Source organism: Macadamia integrifolia, unplaced genomic scaffold (genome assembly GCF_013358625.1).
Source record: "Macadamia integrifolia cultivar HAES 741 unplaced genomic scaffold, SCU_Mint_v3 scaffold404, whole genome shotgun sequence".
Taxonomy (NCBI): Eukaryota; Viridiplantae; Streptophyta; class Magnoliopsida; order Proteales; family Proteaceae; genus Macadamia; species Macadamia integrifolia.
Window position 1 is genome coordinate 414919 of NW_024870075.1, and position 21994 is coordinate 436912.

The following is a 21994-nucleotide window of genomic DNA, read 5'->3' on the forward strand; positions in this document are numbered from 1 at the left end:
CTTTGGCCATGTAAATGTAGGAAGGTCATCCCCAACTAGTATTCCACTTTGAAGCAAACAACTACTGATTTTTATGTGAAATCTGCAAACCATAAGTCATGACTTAAGAGGTCTATGATTGCAGATCACCTTGAGAGTGAAATGTGAAACCATCATAAGGACACTTAAAATGGATCTCAGTTGTAAATTACAGCCGTCTAACAAAGTCATATCTTCTTATCACTCTTTGTGAAGAGGTGCATCTTGTCAATGTGTTCAATGAGAAAGAGAAGTCTAATCTTTTTCTATAGCTCATATGAAATTGAGAGAATTTGCAACCACTTGACAATCACAACCAAAGCATGGTTACCAGTTACTCAAGAAGCCACAATGGTTCCCAAGCTGATGTCATATCTAAAATTTTGGATACGAACAACAATTACAAAAAGAATTGATGATTTCAAAATGACCAAAACGAAAATTCGAGCAACCTCAACCATAAGACATAAGCCCCAACCATTTGGCAGAAACCCATATATGTTCAGAATCAATTAATTTCCATAAACTTTAAGTGTAACTGGTAACTGGTAACCATGCTTTGGTTGTGATTGTCAAGTGGTTGCAAATTCTCTCAATTTCATATGAGCTATAGAAAAAGATTAGACTTCTCTTTCTCATTGAACACATTGACAAGATGCACCTCTTCACAAAGGGTGACAAGAAGATATGACTTTGTTAATCTAATGGCATGGTAATTTACAACCGAGATCCATTTTTAGTGTCCTTATGATGGTTTCACATTTCACTCTCAAAGGTGATCTGCAATCATAGACCTCTTAAGTCATGACTCATGACTTCTTGTTTGCAGATTTCACATAAAAAATTAGTAGTTGTTTGCTTCAAAGTGCAATCCCTTGGACTGAACTGAAACCATTTTACTATGATATTTTTTATTTTTTAGTTATTTCATATTTTGCAGGGTTAGGTTTCATATTTTGCAAGGTCAAGGTCAGGGTCAGGGTATACCCGGCCCTTGATGGAAACTAGGATCAAGGTCAATCAGGGTCATTTTAGCCTGGCCCTAATTATGGGTTGGGCTAAACCCTAAAGGGTTGGGTTTGGGTTGAAGTTTTCCAGCCCTGAGTCAAGGTTCAAGGCAGGTTTGGACTCAATTAAGGGGACTTAGGGTTGGGCTAAGGGTTTTAAGAAGCCCGGCCCAACTCAGCCGTGTTGCACCCCTAATTCCAAAGTACTTATTTATCATCATTATGTGCGTCTCTAGGGTGACAAAATGAAGCATCTACAAGGGGCGAGCATGTTGGGCATGACAAAAGGTACAAGTGGCATGAGATGAATCTAACAACTCAAATTAAACTCACCCATTTCCCCTTCTCTACAACTCTCTCTCCTCTCCATTTGCGATCCCTTCTTTGCCACTCTCATTCTGTCTTGTTCATCATCAACATGTTTGTCTTTAGGATGACAAAATGAGATATGTACAAGTTCAGATTTTTTTTTGGGGGGGGTGGGGTGGGGGGAAACATGTTGGGCATGGCAAAAGGTACAAAAGGTGGCAAGAGACGAATCTAATAACTCGTATTGAAGTCCCTCACCATCTCCCTTCTTTGCAACTATCTTTCTTTCTCCCCTCCTTTTGCAATTCTCTCTCTCTCTCTCTCTCTCTATCACCTGCCATTTCTTTATAATAATGCAACTCTCTCCCCCCAACTTCACACTTCAAATGCAACTCTTTTCCTCTCCCTCTCCCCTCCCTCTTTGGCTCTTCTTCACCCTCTCCCTTTGCTTTATCTGTTCTTCCACATGGTGGATACATTAAATTTTGGGTAATTTACAGCGCCACCCCCTGGAGAATGCCACTATTATAAGAACACCCCCTCAGTTTCACCAAATTAGACTCAGACCCCCTACCGTCAGTCACTGTTAAGTCAAGAGTTAAAATAACCTTTATACCCTTTTTGCTAAAATTCATTTTAGCCCAATTCCTCTTCACCCCTACCTATTCTCACCTTCACGGAGACATCAAGCGGATGATGGAGAGAGAGAGAGAGACGCACAACACCATCGTAGATGGTGTTCTTCAACATGCGTAAGCTATGATCAGATAGATTAACAATACTTGTAATAAGGCGACAGCAACCACGTAGATGATCGACGGAGGAGACACGATTCTTTCATCTACCTTGTTTTTTATTCGGAGACCAACACATTGAGGAGATCTGTTTTCTCAGATCTGATAACCCATATGAACAAGAACCAAGTTGTATTCGCTAGTGGGTCTCTCCATTGGTTGATGTCCAGTTGCTTGTATATCCTTGTGCCTGATTTGGATAATAAGGTTTGGGGGAAGATCCCATTGCTAGCTGAAGTAATCGGTCAAGAGTATATGGGTTCTGAAGATCTATGAGAGAGAGAGGAATCATGTGTGGTGGACAAATTGAGTCTCAGATGTATAAGAGGACTTGTGGCCAGTGTTTTTTCCCGGTTAGTCAGACTGAGGAATTCATTTTAATGGCGATTCAGAAACATATCTTGTTATACCACAGGAATAGCAGAGTTTGGAAGGAGATGTATTATGTGAAGAAGGCTTATATTTATCCTTCTATGATTCTTAGCCCATACTTTCTAGAGCATGCTTTTCTCTTGTCATCAAGGTGAAGAATAGTCTTGAAGATCTTGTAAATTTTCTTGACATTGGAATTAGACTTCACCTACTGTAAGTTTCATTACTTATGTTGTGTCCTATTTTTCAATGTTCATCTTGTGCATAACATATGTGTCTTGTCCAGAGAAAAATCAGATGGAGGAACAAAGAAAAATTAGCAAAAAAATAAATTCCAAAAACTCAGCTCTACTTTCAGCCGAACCAAGTGGAAACACAGAGAAAGGAAAAAGGGAAAAAACCAAACCTTCAGTGATGTATCTATTCCCAATGATCCCTCCATGGACCGAAGAGAAATATTATTTGATTGCAAGGGTATTTTAGGTACTTTGTATTTAATAAGGGGATTTTGGTATTTAAAATAAAATATATTTGCTGATATCAGCATATAAGGTATATTCCTTAACATTGACTGACGGTAGGGGGTCTGAGTCTAATTTGGAGAAACAGAGGGGGTGTTCTTATAATAGTGACATTCTCCAGGGGTGGCGCTGTAAATTACCCTTAAATTTATGGTTTGGCTGAATTGAGCCGCATGGGGTGGATTGGATCAATGATCCAATATAGTCCATGTTGAATTGACATGGATCGGGATGGGGTTCGAATGATACTACCGATCTAATCCCGATTCCTGAACCCTGGAATCATGGGTTTTCTCAAGCTAGGTGTGACAAAAATTCTAAACCAGAGCATTTGGTTGGTTCTGCCTCTTTAACTTCTAGAATTGTCTTCTAAGAACCATAAGCAAAAGGTGGTTAACCTCCCCCTTCCACATACATGCACTGGCTACATTAGTTCCCATGGCAAGAACATAAGGGCATGACCAAAGAGTCCTAATTAATGTCATGCAAATAACCATCTCTAGTATTGGTCAACAAACATTTCTAAAAGTTTCTTTAATAGGTGGTGTCCCTAAATTATGCCTTATTCCATGAAATGCCACTTCATAGGCCCAGCGAGGTAGGCCTCCCTTATGGTTCACATAATTTTTCCACGTGACAAGAAGATGTGGCAATTCAAACATTATAAAGACAGAATAATATCTAAATGTACCATATGTTAAATTTTAGACCAAATTTAATACACCCTTCCTATATTGGCATTCCCTTCCATGTATTCCCATTGTTAGCTTCATGCTCCTTGATAATCTTAATTTTTTTTCACCCATGAAGAATGAAGAATCCCTTCACCACTGGTGATATGACCCTCAGATTGAACTCATGTGTCATCATAAATTTTTGCAAACCAAAGGGTCAATCTCCATGGTGAGGAGATTTATTTATTTACCTTGGTAGAGGAATAAAGTGTATCCTTTCTTCAAAACTCTATTTGCCAACTTGGATTGAGTGGAAAGTTGATACATGAACACTAGATTCGGAACCTCTCCAACCCCTCTAGCTCCTCCAGCACGCATTCGACAGTTGGGGGGATCTGCAAGCACCCCAAGGCCCTCCTAGCCATCGAAAGGTTGTTGTGGGTTGAAAAGTATCCGCCATGAACACTGAGGAGGGACATTGGGATCTCCATGTTCATAAAAATTGGCCACTTTGGATGCATTCGACTCCTCTCTTGAACAGTGATCACCCAGGTCTTGCCCATAGCTACCTGGGCGATCGACACGTGCAAGTGGTGATCCAACAACTGTGCTTCTACTGACCAAAACAAAAGCACTGTGTTCAAAAGGAGAAAGAGACCACAAGAGCCGTTGGATCACCACTTAGACACGTGTTGATCGCCCAGATAACTATGGGCAAGACCTGGACGATCACCGCTCAAGACTCAAGAGAGGAGCCGGATCCACTTTGAATATACCATGTGGAAAATATCCTTGGGCCAATAAGATAAGCTCCCCCTGTTGGGCTTTTCATTCAACCGCTCTAATAACCAGGCAGAATGTGTATGGGCTTTTGTCCCAAGCCCACTCAACTACCCTAGTAACAGCCATCGGATTTATTACCAGAAATCATCCAGAGTCGTTGGATTTAGGTTATCCGGGCCATAACTCCATAGTTTTATCTCTCAATTCATTACAAATATATATATAGGCCAGTTTCTCCTTTTCCAGTTTTAAGATTCTCACAGGTTTGCAGAGTAAGCGTATTAGGGTTTTTCTCAACCCTTACTCGAAAAACAGGAGTGAGGTTAAAGAGACGGCCGGCTGTGGCTGTCCGCCTTGACAGAACTTTGCTTCGTCTTGGCCCTCTTGTGAGATCATTTATCTTTCTTTAGTTTGTTTCTGAAACTCAAATCTTTCTAGCAATGGCGGTGAAACCTTCGAAGGCCGAAAAGAAGATTGCTTACGACCAGAAGCTATGCGAGCTTCTTGATCAATTCACTCAGATCCTAGTGGTGGCAGCAGATAACGTGGGATCGAACCAACTTCAAGGCATTCGAAGTGGTTTGCGTGGTGATTCAGTAGTTCTGATGGGGAAGAACACCATGATGAAGCGATCGGTCAGGCTTCATGCTGAGAGGACCGGGAACAAGGCATATCTGAATCTTATTCCCCTCCTTGTGGTATGCTTCGAATGATCTTTTTCTCAGTTTTCTGGATTAAAGACCTTTTGCTTGTTAGTTAGCCTTTTTCTGCTTACCTCTCGTGAAGTCATAAGATTTTTGTTATTTTTGGATGTTCTCAGGGAAATGTTGGGTTGATTTTCACCAAGGGTGACTTGAAGGAAGTAAGGGAAGAGGTTGCCAAATACAAGGTACGGTTTCTCATTGTTTTTCTGCTAAATTAGAGAGTTTATTTTGTTGCTGGTTTTTGTACACTTTCCGGATATTGGGTTTTCTTGTTTTCTGCTAGATTGGGAGAAGAATCATTATGTTTATCTTATCGGGGTTTGCTTTAACTGAATATTGTGAGTGATAATAGATGCATCCAACGGTTAATGGAATTGAATTTGAGCGTTTGATGCTTAAACAGTTGAACCCACGTTATCAGCTCTTTCATCATGGAAACTTTGCCCATAAAAGCTGTAAACTTGTGCCAACTTTAAATGGACGAGAGTTCCAATTGAAGATGACAGCAGAGATTTTTGTGTTGTATACATTAGGGTCGTACTGTATATTGGTATCTAAGAAATGATGTTTCATTCACTTTCCAAGATTCCTGTAGAAATCTAATGAACCTCCAGTGAATGTAAAACGTAGAACTTTGTGGGTTTTACTCAATCTGTAGGTATTCTTGCCGTTTATATATTCATTATTCTTTCTTTAACTGAACATGGTTCTTATACCACCTGCCTAAAGCTCATTATTATGGATGGAAGCAGCCTGCGTAAATGCCTTGGTGTTGTGAGTTGGATAAACCTGTCCTGGAATCTATTGCAAATGGGTAATTTGGGTGGAAATCTTTGAGGCCATAATTCTTGTGTAGTGAATCAACAACTTAAAGTACTACCTGTGATTGTTTGCGATTGATCTCTTAATGTTTGACCATGATAAAGCTAATTAGTTAGGAGTTGTTTTGTTGAACTAATCAAGTATTTTGAGTTGTTCACAAACTTCCAGCTGCTTCACCATAAATCTGTGAAATCTGAATCAACTATTTCTATCTTTGGATGCTGATAATAGATTTGTGACGTAGAAGTCCTTGAAATTGGTCACTAGTGGGCTCATTTACTGACTTAGTTTGTAAATTGAGTTATCAGTGTCCTTCAAATACATTATGGTCATACCTTATATTGGTATCTATCAAATCATGTTTCAACTTCTCTGTCTAAGATTTATGTAGAATTCTAATGTACCTCATGTGAATTTTAATATTGGATCTGTAGGGCATCGCTGCCTGTGATCTATGGTTTTTTTTGTGTTTATCTGATGCTATGCTTCTGGTATCATGTGGACAGGTTGGAGCTCCTGCCCGTGTTGGACTTGTTGCACCTATTGATGTCGTTGTGCCTCCTGGCAACACAGGACTGGACCCTTCCCAGACTTCCTTCTTTCAGGTTGATAATTGTCCCAATTCAGCTATTTCTCTATTTCTACTGACATTTCTAACACAGGATTGGACCCTTCCCAGACTGACTTCCTTTGTTTCTTGCTTCTGATACATCTACTTTCAGGTGCTTAATATTCCAACCAAGATTAACAAGGGTACTGTTGAAATCATCACCCCTGTTGAGCTTATCAGGAAGGGTGACAAGGTGGGGTCTTCTGAGGCTGCTCTGCTTGCAAAACTTGGAATCAGGCCTTTTTCTTATGGTCTTGTTGTACTGTCTGTGTATGACAATGGCTCAGTCTTCAGCCCAGAGGTCCTTGATCTCACAGAGGATGACTTGATGGATAAATTTGCACTTGGTGTATCCGTGATCACCTCTCTGTCGTTGGCAATCTCATACCCCACTCTGGCTGCTGCTCCCCATATGTTCATCAATGGGTACAAGAATGTTTTGGCTGTTGCACTTGCAACTGACTACTCCTTCCCACAAGCTGAGAAAGTGAAGGATTACTTGAGGGTTTGTTCTGTGTTCTGATTCCATGCAAATTTTTCTCTCTCAAGGACCTTTTCTCTATTGCCCTTTTGAGGAATGATTAATTGTGTTCAAGCTAAATGAGTCTTTGTATTTGCAGGATCCAAGCAAGTTTGCAGTTTCTGTGGCTCCAGTTGCTGCTGCAGATTCCGGTTCTGCTGCAGCTGCCACTGAATCCAAGGTGGAAGAGAAGGAAGAACCAGCTGAGGAGTCTGACGATGATATGGGTTTCAGTTTGTTTGATTAAGTAGTTTTGTAGGGGATCAGTTTATACCAGAGATCTGTAGCTTTTTTCCAACGCAATACATTTTTGATTGCCTGAAGTTTTGAGTTTTATTTTGGTGTAATTTCGGTTTGATGTTTTAGCTATGACTAATACCCTTGATTAGAATTGTGTCCAAATCCTTTTTTTGAATGTTAACTACATTTAAGGTCGTGCATGGAATGTTTTTATTAGTCATTTTTTTAATCTATTGGACCTTCCTGGACTGTTGGTAAAATAAAAACAAACTTCATTGCTTCATTCTGTACTAACCGATGTTCTCTGTTGGAAGTCTGGGTTGGTGATTGAAGGTTTGCACTTGATCTACTGGGAGCCTTCGCCGATCTCTCTGGATTTTTTCATTTCACATCCTCCGGTAAGCATCGTTCTTCTCTATATAAAGGGTTTGTGAGGATTCAAAAAGTAATTTCATGTCTTTATATTCTCAATAAAGATTCAAAAGCTACTGCACCACTTTTTATAATAGTGTTTAATAAAGGGTAAAAATGAAATTCTATCCTCAAATAGGCCCATCAAGACGTTTGGAATCTCAAATATCAAGTCGACTCTCTAAAAGTCTAACATGGGATTGGAAAGAAAAAAAAAAATTATACTAAAAGTTGGGTGAGTAATGGTGTCCATTTCTAGTCAGAGCTAGTTGGATTGGAAAAACGTGAAATGAACCTTTATCAATTTGAGGTTTTATCAAATTGGTAAGAAATCGAATTGGACCAGATCAAGCGAATCAAAACTGTAAAAAACCTTATAAAAACTTAAAAAGTTATTAGAAGAGAACATGTTAAAAAGTTACTAAAAGAGAACATGTTACCTACAAGAGGCTGTTAAGTCAACTCAATAAAAATTGAACCTGTCTGAGTTGAAATTGAATTTTTATTTCAGTTTGGCCTAATGCTAGATAAAATCTAGATCAAATTGACTAAAATCAATCAAGCTGATTAATTGATGACAGATAGTTGAAAATGGATCGAATTAATCAAAAAAACTTTATAATCGGTCATTCCATAACAGCCTGAATAGGGATTGTTATGGTCGATTTGGATCAAAATTGGTTGATTCAACCAATGATTTTAAACTTGAAATTGATCATTCTAAAGCTGTTGGAGTTGGATAGTTCACGACCAATTCTAATCCAAAGCGGCTAATACCAGAATTTTAACTCAAAATCAAAGAGTGAATTGGTCCCTAATGATTATAGTCTGGATCAGATTTGAATCAATTGCAAAAATGCTAAAATTGACATTAAATTCTAAAAACCAACAGCCCAATCTCAAAAATCCTAGATATGCCGTTCTATAATGATCAGAATTGGAATTGATCCGAACTAACCAAATCAACCAGGGATTTTAAACTTGGAATTGGAGATCAAACTGATTCCTATAGATTTTGATCCAAATCGAATCAAAATCAAACCCAAAAAACCCTAGAATCTCTCTCAAATTTTAAAACCCAAGATCTAGTCCTATGAACCTTATAATCGATTTTAAACACAGAATCAGAGATCAAATTAGTAACTGTCAATACCAATCCAAATCCAAATCAATTGGAATTGACCAGAATCAGTCCCAAAAGCCTTAAAATCAACCTATAAGACATATTATAATTACAAAATTCACATTTCATCATTATAGTAATACCAAACCCACAATATTGCCACTAGTCACCTTCTTAGATTTTAACTTTCTTGAAAACACTAGCATGTTTGATACAATTGATTTCTTTGAAGAAAATGTGAAATAAGCCATAATTAATAATTTATAAATAATTATTTTTATATAATTTAATACTTTATAGGTTATATTTTTTAGACTTCAAAACCGATATTGGATGAATCATAGTTTTTTTTTTTAATACATTGAGATATGTTTGTCTATCTTTTCATTTTTAGGGTGCTATCCACATGGCAATTGTCATTTGCATAAACTAATTTTCATATGAACATTTTAATCAAAAGGATCATGATGGATTCGAACCACCATCCCGTTGGAACATGTTTGAGACATGCTCATGTTCCAACTTCCAAGTGCTCTACCAAATTGTGCTAAAGACCCACAAATAGATTTTAGCATTTACAAGTAACCGTAAAAACTTACCACAAAACTTGTTTAAGAGGAAATACCTAATGCCAATTCTTTTTTTTTTTGGTGGGGGGTGTGGTGGGGGTGTGTTCTTACATTCTTGAAAACAATTCGTATGAAAAATTAGGATTTATTATCCTTAGTAAGGTGATACTATTAGCAACTGTTTACTCAAATGTCTCAGCTAAAAACTCAAAAAAAGAAAAAAAGAAAAAGACAATCATGCAAGAAATAGTGGTAGACAATGGATATATATACTAGAGAGAGAAAAATTTGGAAGGCTTTTCCTCATTTTACAAAGCAAGAAATAGTCGTAGACAATGGAACCACAAGCACCACCACCAATACTAGATCTGATGGAAGAGCGAAACTGAATGTGTCGCCGAAAGCTGCAAATAGAGAGAAAATTTTGGTCACAAATTCTAAACCATTATCCATGCATTTGATACTATAGTAGTTTTTCATACATAACCCTGGTGTAATTCACTTATATGTCATAACCCTGGTGTAGTTCACCTCCATGTCCTTCTAAAGAGTTCTGATGAAGATTAATTTTTTTAGCATTCATATGCACCAACAGTATCCAAAAAACACAGCAAACACAATAGAAGGCATGTACAAGATCCAACTTCTCAACTCAACCAAGTATAGGAATGAAGAACTGAGCTAAGCAAATAGTACTTGAAATTACATGAATTATCTTACTTTTCCAACATAAGCAAGATCCCTCTGTTTCAGATTTTTAGTCAATGAAATGTTGAAAATTACTTCATAGTTTCATACGACCACTAATGATTCAAATGCTTGCATCAAATGATGAGAGAGCACACCAGGTTAATCATCCCAGTGGCCATTTAAAGCCATCTGTAGAAAAATCATTCCTTGCTTTTGGGATTAGACCTCTTTTAAGTTAATATATATATATATATATATATATATATAAAGAAGCACCTTTATCACTCAAGGCATCTTTCTGACCAAATATACAATGGTATAATACCCAAAACTCATCATTGTTGTTGAAAATGAACATGCACAATCAAACCAGCCAAGATAGTCTCAAATTCACCTTTTTTCCCCTTAACATGTCTCCTTTACAGCATGAAGTCACTAGAGATAACTGCCAATTCCAACGATTAACAAATCCAAGAAGTCTAAAGAAAGGTAAGTGACAAGGACAACTATGGGATTATTGGTGACTAATGTTGATTAAGGTGTTTCACAGCACCTGGAGTGAAATTCTCAAAAGAAAATTGCAAAACGGAAGTGTCACAAGGTCTACAAGAACTATATGACATTCAATTTTGATGATTAGTAAGAGTTCAATCCTCCTTAACCAACTATTGTTGGAACCCTAGCTGCTTTTTTAGCACCATTCTAGTTTGCCCTAATTTTCATTTGTCAATTCAAACTACTCAAGTTAATATCTAGAAGCTAGGCACTGAAGTAACATACAGAAAGAAACCTGCAGAACACAGCAATATAAATTAGAGAACTAGTTCTCCACAAGCATAGGACCAATAGTCACTACCATATCATTTGATAGACATTTTTCCATACATTACCAATTGTTCACAACCAATCATGGATTTTGTAGAATTCACTCTAAGCTCAAGATTTATCATTACAAATTTACAATTGTGAACTGACAAAACAAAATTCCAATAATGAAATCATAGGAAAAGGGGGGGGGGTTAAACCAAATTGGTGACAAGAGTGTGGGAAGGGGATGAAATTTTATAATATCAAATTCCACCTGTAAAAAAAATAAGCTAAAATCTCCACCTAAAACTTGAAATGCATTTAAAAATTAAAGAACAAAGAAAAATTAAGGAAAAATTTAACAAATCATATAATAATTAGTAAAGCAGTCTTGATATCATTTTCTTAAAGCATGAGCATCATAGAAAAGTCAAATGAAATTAAGGCCATTAAAAAAAAAGGGGTTGTCCAAAGCTGTAAGTCGCAGAGCAAGTTCAGGAATGTAGGAAGAAATCATAAGGAATTGAAAATCCAAAAGGATTCCACTTACAGATGCCATACACATAGAATTGATATAGCAAATGCACCTGATCTCAAGTTGAAATAATCTAAAATCATGAGATGACTGCATTGAAGAGGAACAATGCAGAAAGCAAAAGACCCATATCAAATTCAATTGGCATGCTCCATTTTTACCATGTTTCTAACATAGGCATGTCAGATGAAAATTCCCATACCATTTAGTAGATGGTATGGTCATCTGGTGACTATTTTAATAGGTAGACAACACTAACAAGCGAATATTTGTTGCACGAAAAAACTCATCTTTCCAATAGCTTGCACCCTTCAAAGGGAGCAAATACTTGAGAACGCCCATAGAAGAAGTGGTTCAGTAACTTGCGTATGGAATGTTGCCCATATACCTGAATTTTCTCAAACCAAAGAACAACAAAGTCCAATAAGTAAAACAATTGAGATGAAAAAGCATCTTCCCAAATGGGAACCTACATGTAGCACACAAACAAATAGCTCTTAAAGAACACCACAACACCACCTTTATGAAGAGATACAAAAAAAAAATAATAATAATAAAAATAAAAAAAAATAAAAAAAAATGGAGAAATGTGAAAGAGAAAGCAAAAAAATGATAAGATTGATCTAAAAAATCAACAGGTTTGAAACAGACAACGGAAAACTTTAACAGGTGAGAGGGGAGCTTACAAGTCCAGTGCAGAGGCAAATTTCTGCTTGATCAGCTTTGTCAAATAGAAATGTGAAAAAACAACAGGAAGAAAATAACCCCAAACAAAAATCGTAATATTTGTATCTATTTTAATTTTTCTTTTACATTACATTATGTAAAACATAAAGATAATCTTATAGTTTCTAAATGGACATAAATCGCATATTCAAGAATAAGATAATATTAAAACTGAATAGATCAACAACAAAAGACATACCACCAAGATTAAAGCCACTATCCTGTAGGTAGTTGACTATAATATTCATAGGGTTTCAAATCACACTAGTTATTGTTTCATACAAAAAATGATGTTTATTATTCTTTATGTTTGCTTTATAACAGAATCTCCATCTCCACAGTTCCTTGCTCTCTTTTTTATCCAAATCTGAGCAAACTCAACTGATCTTGTTATATGGATTGATGCTATTAGTCCAACAAGGCTTAGTTTGAAGTTGCAAGAGAGGAGGGTGACATCTTGCTAAAGCTATCTATTGTAGGTAGGTAATAAAGTTGACATTTGTTCATGAATTGTTGAACCATCGACTGCCCGTAATGAAGACATCATCCCAGTCGTAACCATAGTTGTCACGGTGTCAAATCGATCTAAGGCAATGAAGGGGTGGCTAATCGATTTGGCGATGAATCGCCAGTTTTGGTGTTGCCATGGCGGTCAAATCGCCCATGTGTCATTTTTTATTTTTCCTATTTTCTAAAATTATTTAGTATGCTACTTTTTTACTTTTCCTATTTTTTAAAGTTATTTAGCATACTACAAGCCTAGAATATATACCCTATAACATATAAAACCAATATTAAGTAACATCAAATCATCAAAAAATCAACATAGCCATATCATGTCATCAAAAATCAACATGAATTATTGACTTATACAGTTATACATCAAGTCATAATCAAGTCATAAAAAATCAACATGTACATCACACAAAACTAAAAAGTAAAAGGCTAACCTGTGACTGAAGCTTGAAAGCAATGATTGGAAGTGAGTGAGCAACTTGAACAAAGTAAAAGGTATATATGTCAATATATCATATATGAATCAGAGAAAGTCATAAAAAATCAACATGTACATCACACAACAGTAAAAAGTAAAAGGCTAACTTGTTAAGCTATTAATGACTGAAGCTGAAGCTTGATAGCAAATGAACTCAACATAAAATACAAAAAAGAAAGCTTAACTAATCATCCAATTTCAAAGTTCAAGTTTAAAGTTTAAACAACACATAAAATCCAAACACTCAAACAGTCAAATATAAATAACTTAATCATTATAATCATCCAACAAATCAACAGATGTCAGATTCCCTTGTTGTCCACTAGAAGCATTTGCATTTTCACCAAAGTTATCTATGACATCCAAGTCATCATTCACATCATCCTCTTCTTCCAAATATTCTTCCCCATCTGATTCTGATGACTCCCCAACAGCCCTCCCTCTACCACGGCATGTGTAGCACATATTTCCTCTAGAGGTTGATGATTGAGCTCTCTTGGGTCAATTGGACCCCTCCATTGTTGCCCCCATTGCTCTATCAGCAACATCCCATGTGAGATCAATATCAGGAGTCATCATCTACTTGCTTGCCAATCATTCACTCACCACTCCAATCCAGTTCTTCAAGCACAAGTGGATCATAGTTTTTGTTATCGGGACGCCTTTGTTGAAACATTTTTTCTAGGCGACGATTGTATTGAACATAGACTAGATCATTCAAACGTTGATGTTCTAAACTATTCCTCTTCTTGATACGAATTTGAAATCATAAACAATAAAGAACAACAAACAAAGTTATTGTTCCAAAAATAAAAAGTCTAAAATATGAAATAGATGTAATACCCAGCTACTTACAAACTTAAATGTGCTCCAGTTGTGCTCGCAACCAAAAGAGGAGCAACAAAGCCCTAGAATACATCTTGCAACCTTTGAAAGCTCAAATGCATGACCTCCAAATGAACCCCACCAAGTAACTATAAAAAATAAATATATATATATATATATATATGAAAATAGTTAGATTAATATTTAATATATCATACAAACAAAACAACTAAACAATATACTTACTAGGACTCATGGTTGCCTGTGATGTAATCGCCATATCCGAGGCAAAACCACCTCGAGAATATCTATACAAAGTGACTTGAGTATTTATCTTGTCTTGTAAAGTTGGTTCATATATCATTCTTTCAATGACTTTATTAAATGCAAGCTGTAAAGAAAATATAATTTGGTAGCCATGATCATCACCTTCCTTATAAGAAAAAAATTTGCTAGGATTAAGAAATAGTGTTGCTCCATACAATGGATGCCCCATCTGAATATCCCAACGTCTGTTAACAATATCTAACACTTTCTTGTATTGCCTTTCTCTATCTCCAAAATTATCTTTCATTTTCTTTTTTTCCTCATCCATGGCAAATTGAACCTCAGGCATAGAAGGCCTCTCCTCATCATCCACAATCCCCAAGACAGTAAGAAGTGGCTTTGAAGCTCTAAGATAATTTTTCACACCATTCCAAAATGCTACAACAAACACCGTATCAACCACTTTCTTCCTAGCCTCGGTCTTTGCCAAATTAGAACTAATCCATTCTTCAGAAATAAACAAATGTCTTAAGTCATCTTTATATTTTAACAAGCTTTGAAGTGTCAGAAATGTAGTTGCAAATCTAGTAGCTGCTGTCATCACAAGATCCCTCTCATTTGTTCTAGCCCTCATTGCATCAAGAATGCATTTGTTCCTGTGGATGAAGTTGGTTACCTTTTTTACCTTACTTATCACATTCCTATTAGATTTCAAGAATCCTATTTACTCCAACATCAGGTCAATGCAATGCGCTGTACAAGGAGTCCGATATAGCTTTGTCCTCTTCTACATCAGTATTGTACCGGCTAATTTATAAGCCGATGCATTATCTGACACAACTTGCACAACATAGTCCTCACCAATTTCTTGAACTTTGTTGCCAATCAATTCAAACTTCTTTGTAGTTTGTGATATACTAGATGCATCAATAGATTCCATAAAATAAGTCATCTCTGGACAGTTAACGAGGAAATTAATTAAATGCCTTCTTCTTTTATCCGTCCACCCATCAGTCATTAGAGTGCATCCATATTGCTTCCAATACTCTTCATATTTATTCTTTATCTTTGCAGTTCTATTTTTGCTGTCTTTAATAATGACACTCTCACTTCATGATAACTTGGGGGCTTATATCCTACCCGTACTGTGCTATAGATTCCACCATCACCTTAAACCTCCTTGACTTAAGAGCATTGCATGGAATACCACACTAATAAACCCAGTCAACAATGTGATTGTCAACTCTCTTTTTTTCTTCCGCTGATCTAAACTAGTTCTCTATAATAGTCTGAGTACTACCTTTAAGATGCCTCTCAGCAACCACTTGCTCAGGAGTCCGTCTAACATGAGCATTCATGGGGCCCCTTACTTGTGGCTGAATGACTACTTTCTTTCTCTTAACAGCTGTCCCAGAGCTAGGAATAAGTCTAGAGGTTGTAGAAGGAGTCCTACTAGACTGTTTTTGACCTTCAACTTCTATATCAACATCCACTTCAGCACTAGCACCAGCATTAACATCAACATCATCATCATTCAAAATGTCCTGCATCCTTATTTTCTTATTGCGCATAAGAGCTGCATTCATCTCTGTAGCAATCGCTACATTTGTCTTGGTACACTTAGCAACATCTCCATATCCACCCACAAAATGTTGCTTTAACCTTTTAATTATACACTTGGGGTTTTTTCACAAAGAGTGCATTTAACAAGGTTCTTGTCTGAAAGGTCAGGCCAATACCCATACTTCCACCCAGGGTCATTTGATTTGGCCTTCCTGGTTTGGTCTTTGGACGGATCATATGCAGCTATGCTTATATTATCACCCCCACTACTACCACCAACAGTACTATCCATTATGAACTCCTATAGTCCTATTATCATACAAGTTACAAAACAAAGTAACAAAGTATGTTAAGTATTAACCAATAACATTAACATGATAACATCAAGTATTCAAGTTATAATTTATAAAGCATTTGCTGCATTGTAAGAATCTAGAGATATAAAAGATTTAGAAAACAGAGTTACAGACAACAGAGTATATTAGTTAACCAATACAATTAAGGCATTAATTAATTCTATTTTTATGCTGTTATTGAACAGAGAAGAAAGAAGAAGGAACAGACTCACAGAGATGGAGAGAACAAGAGTACTAGACGACTAGAGAAGAACTAAAGAAGAAGAAGGAGAAAGAGAAGTAGAGAAAAAGAAGAATCAAAAGCAGATTAGCAGAACTACAGAAGATGAACAAGGAGGAGAGAAGGAGTGAAGAAGAGAAGAGAACCAGAGGTTGCAGAGAATAACCAGAGCAAAGAATAAAAGGAGGAAAGCTAGATAAAGAAAAGAACTAGAGCAGAGAAGAAGATCAGAAGGGGGAGAAAGATCAAAATTGCAGACTCTCAGGTGGGGCCCTTACCTGGTTGTTGTCATTCTTGTTGCCGGAGGATAAGACGTCGCAGGCGGCGGCTGCTGGCTATTGTCGCTCTTGCTGCCAAAGGAGAAGATGTCACAGGCTATTGTCGCTCTTGCTGCTGGAGGAGAAGATGTCGCAGGCGATGGCTGCTGGCTACTGGTTGTTGTCGCTCTTGCTGCTGGAGAAGGAGAAGAAGAAGAAGTTGCAAGCGGTGGTTGCTGGCTTCGAGGGTTTTGTTCTCTTTAAGCTCAAGGGATTTTTGGTTCTTTTGATAATTTGTATTTGAGAAATTGAGGAGAGAATAAGTCAGGCCTCGAGGGTTTTCATTTTATGCTGCCAATTAAAATATAACAAAAAAAATATTGTTAGTAAAAAAAAAAAAAAACCAATATAGAAAATCGACCACCTAGTGAATCAGACATGATCAGGCGTCCATGGAGATGTCATGTCGTAGCCTATCAGCCAATGGTGGCCGCCATTTGTGAGTCACGCAAATCACAAGACTACCATGACCTCTTTTTTCTGTCGAGACCCCAAATTGCAGCCTAGGCGGCATTATAACAACTATGGTTGTAACTAGCAGAAAGAAGCAGCATATCCATATTGCTCAAGTGCAACGATTTTCTCTCTCCCTCTCTCTCTCTCTCTCTAACCCATGCTGCTAGGGGTGGGGATTGTTATCCCATTTGCATGAATCACCCAATCACAAGACCACAAGGATATCAAAGACTATTAGAAAAAAATGAAAAAACACAGAGAGATAATCCTCATACCTTCTAACTTTTTAGATAGAAATTTCATAGTAACAGATGCATACATTATCATCATCATAATAATAGATGCATCACAACAACATTAGAAAGGGATTACATTAATACATACAAAGATTTACCTAGGAAATGTAAAAACAATTCCTTTCATTTTATGCTGCCAATTAAAATATAACAAACAAAATATTGTTAGTAAAAAAAAAAATAATAATGCAGAAAATCGTCTGCCTAGTGATCAGGCATCATCTAGCGTCCATGGCAGCGCCATGTCGACACCTATTAGCCAATGGCAACCGCCATTTGTGAGTCACACAAATCGTAGGACTGCCATGACCTCTTTTTTCTGTCGAGACGCCAAATCGCCCCCTAGGCGACGCCATGACAACTATGGTCATAACTAGCAAAAAGAAGTAGCGTATCCATTTTGCTCAAGTGCAACGATTTTCTCTCTCTCTCTCTCTCTAACCCATACTGCCGGGGGTGGGGATTGTTATCCCATTTGCATGAATCACCCAATCACAAGACCACAAGGATATCAAAGACTATTAGAAAAAAATGAAAAAACATAGAGAGATAATCCTCATACCTTCCAACTTTTTAGATAGAAATTTCATAGTAACAGATGCATACATTATCATCACCATAATAATAGATGGATCACAACAACATTAGAAAGGGAATACATTAATATATACAAAGATTTACCTAGGAAATGTAAAAACAATTCCTCTCAATAAATATGGCAAACAATTAAATCCCCCTCCCCTCCCCCCCTCCAAAACAAAAATAAAAAAATAAAAAAATCTCTGAGGGAGGTGCCAAATTGAATGCAGTAAGACACTTCAGGGTGCTTTCATATTTGTAAGTGTATTTGACTATCTGTGTGGTCCAAGGTGTCAGTTCTCCTTTGTCTCAGAACTAGACCAGTCTCTTATGTGTATAAGAATTTCAAGAATATTTTCAGGTAAGACAAATTTGCTGAAAGGTGTAGGTTGAGTAACAGTTTAACATTTTTGTGCATCACCATTATGCACATCAATGTAGTCAAAGGAATCAAGTAAGAATGATACCTAGCCTAGGCAATGCTAAGGCAACTAAATGAAAATAAAAGTTCCCCACTAACTCCACTTTGTCAGTCAACTCCCCACTTGTGCAAACAAGACCCATCCAAAATAGTTCATTTATTCAGATTTCAACAATCTAGCCCACTTATGTTGATGAGGAAACCCAAACAAAAGGAAAAATAAAAAAGGAGAAGAGAGAGAGAGAGAGAAACGGAAGCAAAAGAAAACTCTTAATTCTTATCATGTTAAAAATAAATGTCATTTGACCAGGAAGAAACATCTCATTTGACTTGACAATGATTTGGGGCTTGACAATCCATTGACGCACTCTGACTGAAACCAGAAACATGACTCATGAAAGTCAAGCATTGAGTGACTAGAAAAAATAAAATGCTTGTTCTCTCAGTCAAGAAACAAATGGCATTACAAATAAGAGCTTTACACATTCTAAAGAAGATAGGCACCTTTGCAGTTGCCCTTCTGGTTTTCGTTTTAGTACTCTCTGGTCTCTCCCCTATTGATGGCAATGCCGAAGGTGGGGCTCAGGCTAGTGAGCCAATTGTTATATGTCTGATTTGTTTCATATTCTTTTTGTATTCTATTTTTTATATTTTTAATACAAACAACTTTTAGCCAAAAAGTGTGAAACACTGGTTGGTCATCCTTGGAAACTCTGTTAGTGAAGAACTAAATGTAAACATCAATTTGTAAAGGGTAAAAAACAAAACATGAAAAAAGGAAATAGTAAAGTAGAAATAGCAACAAAGGAAGGGGAGAAGGCCACAAGATTAGAGAAAATTTGAACTTGATAGATTAATCAGGGAATACCATGGCCATCTTCAAATGATTCCACATTTTCTCCCCTGATATAACATTCGTCGGCTTGTTGCTTTATAAATATTACTCTTTGTTTTTTTAGCTTCCTTTATTTTTAACACAATTTTCCTTTTTCCTCTATGCCATGATAAACAGGGAAGAATGACCATTTGAACAACACTGAGAACCAACCATTTTCGATGATCGGCATTTCTTCTCTGACAATTACATTGCTTTAGAAACCCATAACCAATCCCATTTGATGGCAGGACTCCAAAAAACTGTATCAAAAATTAGTTTACAGAATAAACTTTAGCTTTACAGTCCTACTAAACTTCTATTTCAGGGTTTTGAATTTGTGTCTACCGAATTTGCCTCCAGGATTTCGAATTTTGAAGATTCTTGCTCAGTCAGTTCATTGCTTTTATTCTTACCAGTCTTGCACATTGTCCCCCAAGATGCAGAATACTCAGCCCTTGTAATCGGCATGGTCTAATTGGAGATGCTGAGGCAGTGGAGATTAAATATTCTATGTATGTTTCAAAACAACTTAGACTACAATAGTTCCTAAATTTGTTCTCTTGCCATTAGTTTTCCATTTATCAGATAGCTTCCCACTAGTTTTCTACTAGTTCAATAGCTTGAAATGCAGGGAAATATCAGGAAAGAGAAAGGCATCTAAGAATATAAATACAGATCTTCTGCCTTCATTCACTCTCTATGGAACAATATGACCTATAAGAATACATACTCCTTACAAAAGGAACCAAGTTTTTCCTTTCTACCACTACAAAATAAGAACTAAGTTTTTTGCTACGAGAATATAGACTTTTAACTTGAAAATTAGGTTGTTCAAACTAAAATCTAAAGAAAAATGACTCATATTTTCAATATTTTTCCTAAAGAAAGATAAATAATCAATGCAGCTAAGCTCTAGCTCTATCAAGCAACTAAAGTTATTGCCCTTGAAAGTTCTGCAGGACTCTATGTGTCTCAATATATTTCTTACACACACTAACATGTCAAAAGCTAATAGATTTCACTGGAGAAAATGACCAACATCAAGTTTCATAGAAGTGTAATACTATTGAAGAATATTACTTACCTAGACTTTCAATCAGTTTCTTCACGAAATTCGGGTTTCTTATCAATCTGACTTCTTATTTTGTGAAGTAAGGCATAGTCCAATCCTTTCACCAAATGTGTGTGTTCCACATCACCTGGAGAATATTTATACACTAACACAAATATTTCATCCAGAAAAAAAAAAAAGAGTGAAGGTGCTACTATTAAGAATTAAGAGCTAGAGGAGCATGCATATTTTAATGTAATTCAAAATGGCCATAAAAAACTGATACTCAATTTAAAACCTTAAAACTGATACTCAATTTAAAACCTCCTGATTAAAAAAAAAGAAGAGGTGAATGACGTTTCCTATATTGCTAATAATCAAACTACCCAACAAGTATCAAGTGTTTTAAAAGCAATGTACCGACCTCCAAGATATCTTATGCTCATCAGCTGACCTAAGAAAACAAAACCACTATGGTTTAGACATGACTTTACAATCTCATGTAGTAGATTGTGGATAGGATTGCCCATGGAATGGTAAAAATTGAACGCACTAGCTTGTGTTGATCCAAAATAAGCGTTCAAATACAATCCAATCCATAAGCAATCGACTTTGCAAATCTAGTAACCATCAGAAAATGGATGAACTCCACCTAATTTGAATGAATAAAACATCAGAGTACTCTACTTCACATTTCAAAGTTTTCTAGTTCACATTTTCTCAACTTTAGTGTCATTTTCATATTGCGGATGGAGGTAAGACTGAAACACTCTACTGCAAGAGGGAAGCCATTCATCCATATCTGAACTTCTTTGTAAAATAGACAACCATGGTTGGAGTATGTACATACACAAGGTTTTATGGACACACGTAGAAGCTATTTGATTGAAATTGAGTCTACCTGTGTGTGTGTGTGTGTGTGTGAGAGAGAGAGAGAGAGAGAGTAAGTTGCAAACAGGGGGAAATTAATGGCGGAAGTGTTTGAGAAATGGAAAGGTCGAATGAGAACCGTAAATCTTTTCTTTCATTTCCTGACGAAACCTCTTGAATCGTGAAAGAGAAGACTCCAGTTCTGGTTTTCAAGGGAGGAAAGTAAGAAAGGAATCTCTAGTTTTGGGGAGGGCGGGTAAGGTCTGGCTCTCCCTTGCGTGCCCGATGAGTCCCGATAAGTTCCCTCCAGGATCTGGTTCAGATGCAATGGACTTGGGGAGCCGCTCGAGTTAGAGGAGGAGCAGAGATCTCTGTTGGCAGGGCGAGGATCTTGAGGGGGTGGGGGTTTGTGCCCGTGGTAGCTCCTCTGCTCTGAGAGCGAGAGAGAGAGAGAGAGAGAGAGAGATCTTTACCTGGTTCGCTGACACGAACTCCGGTTCCTAGTTGAAATCCGGTGGCTAACCCTTGGGAAGATGATGGAGTTGTTGAGGATGAAACACTCGGCGAGGAAGAAGAGGAGGAATAAAGTTTTTTGAAAATGTTTCTTCGTTAATTTCTAATATACCCTTTGACCTAAACATTTGAGTTAAAATAACTTATTCAAAAC

The 21994-nt window shown here is 36.9% G+C and overlaps 1 protein-coding gene, 1 long non-coding RNA gene and 1 pseudogene across 3 annotated transcripts; 2 read left to right on the forward strand and 1 right to left on the reverse strand.

Moving 5' to 3' along the window:
• Window positions 1–1530: 1530 nt before the first annotated feature.
• LOC122068521 lies at window positions 1531–2655 on the forward strand (annotated as a pseudogene).
• Window positions 2656–4718: 2063 nt separating this feature from the next.
• On the forward strand, window positions 4719–7574 carry LOC122068527 (60S acidic ribosomal protein P0). Its single transcript, XM_042632419.1, has 5 exons — window positions 4719–5176; window positions 5299–5367; window positions 6511–6609; window positions 6727–7119; window positions 7235–7574. The coding sequence occupies exons 1-5, from the start codon at window positions 4919–4921 to the stop codon at window positions 7379–7381; spliced, it is 966 nt and encodes a 321-aa protein (XP_042488353.1). The 5' UTR covers window positions 4719–4918; the 3' UTR covers window positions 7382–7574.
• A 2032-nt stretch (window positions 7575–9606) lies between these two features.
• On the reverse strand, window positions 9607–21948 carry LOC122068526. Of its 2 annotated transcripts, XR_006137147.1 has the most exons (5): window positions 21801–21948; window positions 20491–20605; window positions 16739–17068; window positions 13186–13229; window positions 9607–11897 (listed from the first exon to the last, which is right to left on the reverse strand). It is a non-coding gene; the product is annotated as an uncharacterized LOC122068526 (long non-coding RNA). The 2 variants fall into 2 exon arrangements; XR_006137148.1 differs by lacking the exon at window positions 13186–13229.
• Between the last annotated feature and the right edge of the window lie 46 nt (window positions 21949–21994).

Bases quoted from the DNA above. Each gene is read 5' to 3' on its own strand.
- LOC122068527 (XM_042632419.1), top strand. From the start codon at position 4,919: ATGGCGGTGAAACCTTCGAAGGCCGAAAAGAAGATTGCTTACGACCAG. The intron at 6,610-6,726 runs GTTGATAATTGT...ATCTACTTTCAG, and splicing joins CCCAGACTTCCTTCTTTCAG to GTGCTTAATATTCCAACCAA. The intron at 7,120-7,234 runs GTTTGTTCTGTG...TTGTATTTGCAG, and splicing joins AAGTGAAGGATTACTTGAGG to GATCCAAGCAAGTTTGCAGT.